General features: G+C 43.8%; 1 protein-coding gene across 1 annotated transcript in view; it reads right to left on the reverse strand.

Moving 5' to 3' along the window:
- Positions 1-846: 846 nt before the first annotated feature.
- The window catches only part of LOC140454563 (TNF receptor-associated factor 3-like), a 64,192-nt gene continuing 59,882 nt past the window's right edge, over positions 847-5,156 (reverse strand). The window contains exon 11 of the mRNA XM_072549406.1: positions 847-1,896. Coding sequence (XP_072405507.1) covers positions 1,319-1,896 — 578 coding nt within the window. The 3' untranslated portion in view covers positions 847-1,318. The remainder of the gene's footprint in view (positions 1,897-5,156) is intronic.

Genomic DNA, 5,156 nt, shown 5'->3' on the forward strand with positions numbered 1-5,156 from the left:
GAGTGTGTGAGCGTGTGTGTGTGTGTGTGTGAATGTGTATGTGAGTGTGAGTGAGTGTGTATATATGAGAGTGTGTGAGCGTGTGTGTCTGTATGCATGTGCATGTGGATCTGTGTGTATGTATGTGCTTCTGTGTGAATGTGCACGTGTGTGTGTATCTGTGTGCACGTGCGCATGTGTGCGTATGTGTGTATCTGTGTATATGTGTGTGTGTATATGTGTGTTTCTGTGTGTGTGACTGTGCGTGTCTGTGTATATGTATGTGTGTATGTGTGTGTGCGCATACATCTGCGTGTGTGTATATCTGTGTGTGAGTCTGTGCGTGTGAATGTGTGTGTATCTGTATATCTGTGTTGTGTATCTGTGTTATGTGTATATCTGTGTGTATGTATCTGTGTTGTGTGTATATCTGTGTTGTGTGTATATCTGTGTGTGTGTTGTGTGTATCTGTGTTGTGTGCATATCTGTGTGTGTATGTGTGTGTGTGTCTGTGTATCTGTGTTGTGTGTATGTCTGTGTGTGTGTGTGTATCTGTGTGTGTATCTGTGTTGTCTGTATGTCTGTGTGTGTGTTGTGTGTATCTGTGTTGTGTGTATATCTGTGTGTGTGTTGTGTGTGTGTCTGTGTATCTGTTGTGTGTATCTGTGTTGTGTGTATATCTGTGTTGTGTATCTGTGTTGTGTATATATCTGTGCGTGTATGTGTGTGCATGTGTGTGTGTCTGTGTGTGTATGTGTGTCTGTGTGTCTATGTGTCTATGTGTGTGCGTGTATGTGAGTGAATGTGTGTGTGTCTGTGTATCTGTATTGTGTGTATATGTGTGTGTGTGTGTGTGTATGTATGTGTGTATGTGTATATGTGTGTGTGTATATCTGTGTTATGTGTCTGTGTGCGTCTGTGTGTGTGTCTGTGTGTGTCTGTGTGTGATTATCTGTGTGTATATGTTTGCGTGTGTGTGTGTATATCTGTGTGTGTATATTGTGGGTGTGTGTGTGTGTATGTGTGTGTTGTGTGTATATCTGTGTGTGTGTTGTGTGTATATCTGTGTGTGTGTGTTGTGTGTATCTATGTTGTGTGTATATCTGTGTTGTGTGTGCGCTGATGTATATGTCTATATATTATGATATGAACTAGTTTTTTTGTAGATTCAATGTTATTTACAAAGGAAATTAAAACAGTTCCATAAGTTACTGTCCTGGCCCCAGATCACAGGCTGATCTTTCTCTGTTAACAGCAGGTTCCTGAAGGGACCTACTGCCCTTGACCCTGGGGCTATTGCACAATTGAGAACAGGCCGAGTGAGAGAGACACAGGGGGTTCAGAGCTCCAGGAAGTCCGACACGTCCACGGTCACCTTGATGAAGATGGTGTCGTCCTTGATGTAGTGGTGCATCTCGTTCTCGAGCACGGTCTGAGTCACAAACAGCGGGCAGCCAGACGCCACGTTCATCTCACTCTGAGGTCTGCGGAAGCTGGAGCTATTGGGGTCGGGTTTGAAGGTATCCGACACGTGGGCCTTAGCCAGGCCCTGGTCCAGGAGAGTGAGGGTCACCTTCTGCTTGAACGGCCAGGGCAGCAGGGGGTCGTACTCACCGCGCATCACCACGAAGAACAGCGACAGGTGGGTGCCCTTGCCCATTCCATCGCCGTTCAGGTAGACCCTGGCACACATCTTGTAGCCGAAGGAGCTGCTGTAGAACGGCTGGCTGTACAGGGACAGGGTCTTCCCAGATACCGCCTCCTGCTTCCGCCGGGCATAGTCCCGGATTTTCCAGATCAGTCGCCCGTTATAACTCGCTGTCTCCAGCAGCTGAAAGCGGAGATCGATCTCAGCAAGTCGCACCTCGTGGACACTCAACAGGTTATCGTGTTGGGTAACTTGCTGTCCGACCGACTCTGAAATCAATAACCAGGGATAGTTTATTGTTATCCTAATATTCTAGCGAGGAAACTAACTAACTAACTAAACAATAAACAAACTAACTTACTAATTACCTAACTGGCCAATTAATTTGCTAATTAGCTAGTTAACTATCTGATTAACCAGTTAACTGACTAATTAACTAAACAACTAGCTAGGCAAGTAATTCAGTAATGACCTAATTAGCCATTTAATTTATTAACCAACTAACTAGTTAAATAACTAGTTAACTAACCACTAGCTAGCCAACTGAATAATTACCTAATTCACTAACTAGTTAACTGACAAATTTATGAATGAATTAGCTAATTAACCATCTAACTAACTAACCAAGTAACTAGCTCATGAATTAGCATCTCTGCTCATGAACTATATAACTAACCAGCAGTTAGTTAGTTAGATAGTTAGTTACACACACACACACACTCTCTCTCACACACATACATACACACACACCACTATCTAACTAGCTAACAATTAACTAGCCAACTAACTAATTGACTAACCAACCAATTAATTAATTGACTAAGTAATGAACTAATAAACTAATTGAATATTTATCTAAGTAACTATATAACTATGTTAACTGTATAACTAACTAACAAACTGACAAGTTAATTAATTTGCAATTAATTATTTAACCTACAAATGAATGAATGAACATACTAACTAACTAACTAACTAACCCCTGAAAGGTAACTGTAACAAAAACAAACATTAATGGAAATGTATTGAATATGCTCCTGAAGCTGATAATACCCACCAGATCCCACGGTGTCCACCAGCCATGGTAGATCCCAAGCTCACCGCTGGATTGCGGGACGCCCAGGCACTAACATAACTTCAGAAAAGAGATTGGTCAGACCCCACCTGCCGGTAAAGGGACGGCTGGAAAATGGGAAGCCTTCAGAAATAAGATAACGAGAGTCCAGAGACAGTATATTCCTGTCAGGGTGAAAGGACAGTCTGGTAGATGTAGGGAATGCTGGATGACTAAAGAAATTGAGGGTTTGGTTAAGAAAAAGAAGGAAGCATATGTAAGGTATAGACAGAAGAGATCGAGTGAATCCTTAGAAGAGTATAAAGGCAGTAGGAGTATACTTAAGAGGGAAATCAGGAGGGCAAAACGGGGACATGAGATAGCTTTGGCAAATAGAATTAAGGAGAATCCAAACGGTTTTTACAAATACATTAAGGACCAAAAGGGTAACTAGGGAGAGAATAGGGCCCCTCAAAGATTAGCAAGGCGGCCTTTGTGTGGAGCCGCAGGAGATGGGGGAGATACTAAATGTGTATTTTGCATCAGTATTTACTGTGGAAAAGGATATGGAAGATATAGACTGTAGGGAAATAGATGGTGACATCTTGCAAAATGCCCAGATTATAGAGGAGGAAGTGCTGGATGTCTTGAAACGGTTCAAGGTGGATAAATCCCCAGGACCTGATCAGGTGTACCCAAGAACTCTGTGGGAAGCTAGAGAAGTGATTGCTGGGCCTCTTGCTGAGATATTTGTATCATCAATAGTCACAGGTGAGGTGCTGGAAAACTGGAGGTTGGCAAACGTGGTGCCACTGTTTAAGAAGGGTGGTAAGGACAAGCCAGGGAACTATAGACCGGTGAGTCTGATGTCGGTGGTAGGTAAGTTGTGGGAGGGAATATTCAGGGACAGGATTTACATTTATTTGGAAAGGCAAGGACTGATTAGGGATAGTCAACATGGCTTTGTGCATGGGAAATCATGTCTCACAAACTTGATTGAGTCTTTTGAAGAAGTAACAAAGAAGATTGATGAGGGCAGAGTAGTAGATGTGATCTATATGGACTTCAGTAAGGCACTTGACAAGGTTCCCCATGGGAGACTGATTAGCAAGGTTAGATCTCATGGAATACAGGGAGAACTAGCCATTTGGATACAGAACTGGCTCAAAGGTAGAAGACAGAGGGTGGTGGTGGAGGGTTGTTTTTCAGACTGGAGGCCTGTGACCAGTGGAGTGCCACAAGGATCGGTGCTGGGTCCTCTACTTTTTGTCATTTACATAAATGATTTGGATGCGAGCATAAGGGGTACAGTTAGAAAGTTTGCAGATGACACCAAAATTGGAGGTGTAGTGGACAGCGAAGAGGGTTACCTCAGATTACCACAGGATCTGGACCATATGGGCCAATGGGCTGAGAAGTGGCAGATGGAGTTTAATTCAAATAAATGCAAGGTGCTGCATTTTGGGAAAGCAAATCTTAGCAGGACTTATACACTTAATGGTAAGGTCCTAGGGAGTGTTGCTGAACAAAGAGACCTTGGAGTGCAGGTTCATAGCTCCTTGAAAGTGGAGTCACAGGTAGATAGGATAGTGAAGAAGGTGTTTGGTATGCTTTCCTTTATTGGTCAGAGTATTGAGTACAGGAGTTGGGAGGTCATGTTGGGGCTGTACAGGACATTGGTTCGGCCACTGTTGGAATATTGCATGCAATTCTGGTCTCCTTCCTATTGGAAAGATGTTGTGAAACTTGAAAGGGTTCAGAAAAGATTTACAAGAATGTTGCCAGGGTTGGAGGATTTGAGCTACAGGGAGAGGCTGAACAGGCTGGGGTGTTTTCCCTGGAGCGTCGGAGGCTGAGGGGTGACCTTATAGAGGTTTATAAAATTATGAGGGGCATGGATAGGGTAAATAGACAAAGTCTTTTCCCTGGGGTGGGGGAGTCCAGAACTAGAGGGGCATAGGTTTAAGGTGAGAGGGGAAAGATATAAAAGAGACTTAAGGGGCAACTTTTTCACACAGAGGGTGGTGCGTGTATGGAATGAGCTGCCAGAGGAAGTGGTGGAGGTTGGTACAATTACAGCATTTAAAAGGCACCTGGACGGGTATATGAATAGGAAGGGTTTGGAGGGATATGGGCCAAGTGCTGGCAGGTGGGACTAGATTGGGTTGGGATATCTGGTTAGCATGGACGGGTTGGACCGAAGGGTCTGTTTCTGTGCTGTACATCTCTATGACTCTATAACCGACACTGAGAGTTATATTGGTTCTGCAATTCCTTTCTGCACTGTGGTGTTTCCTGGAAAATAGAAACACAGAAAATAGGGCAAGAGTTGGGACATTCGGCCCCAAACCCAGCCTGCTCTGCCATTCATGATTATCCAGGTTGCTCTCTCTCTTTAACCCTTGCTGCCAATGATGTCTGGAAAACTGTCTCTTCCTTGAATATATTCCCTGGCTTGGGCCCCTGCAGCCGAGA

Source organism: Chiloscyllium punctatum, chromosome 29, assembly GCF_047496795.1.
Source record: "Chiloscyllium punctatum isolate Juve2018m chromosome 29, sChiPun1.3, whole genome shotgun sequence".
NCBI lineage: Eukaryota > Metazoa > Chordata > Chondrichthyes > Orectolobiformes > Hemiscylliidae > Chiloscyllium > Chiloscyllium punctatum.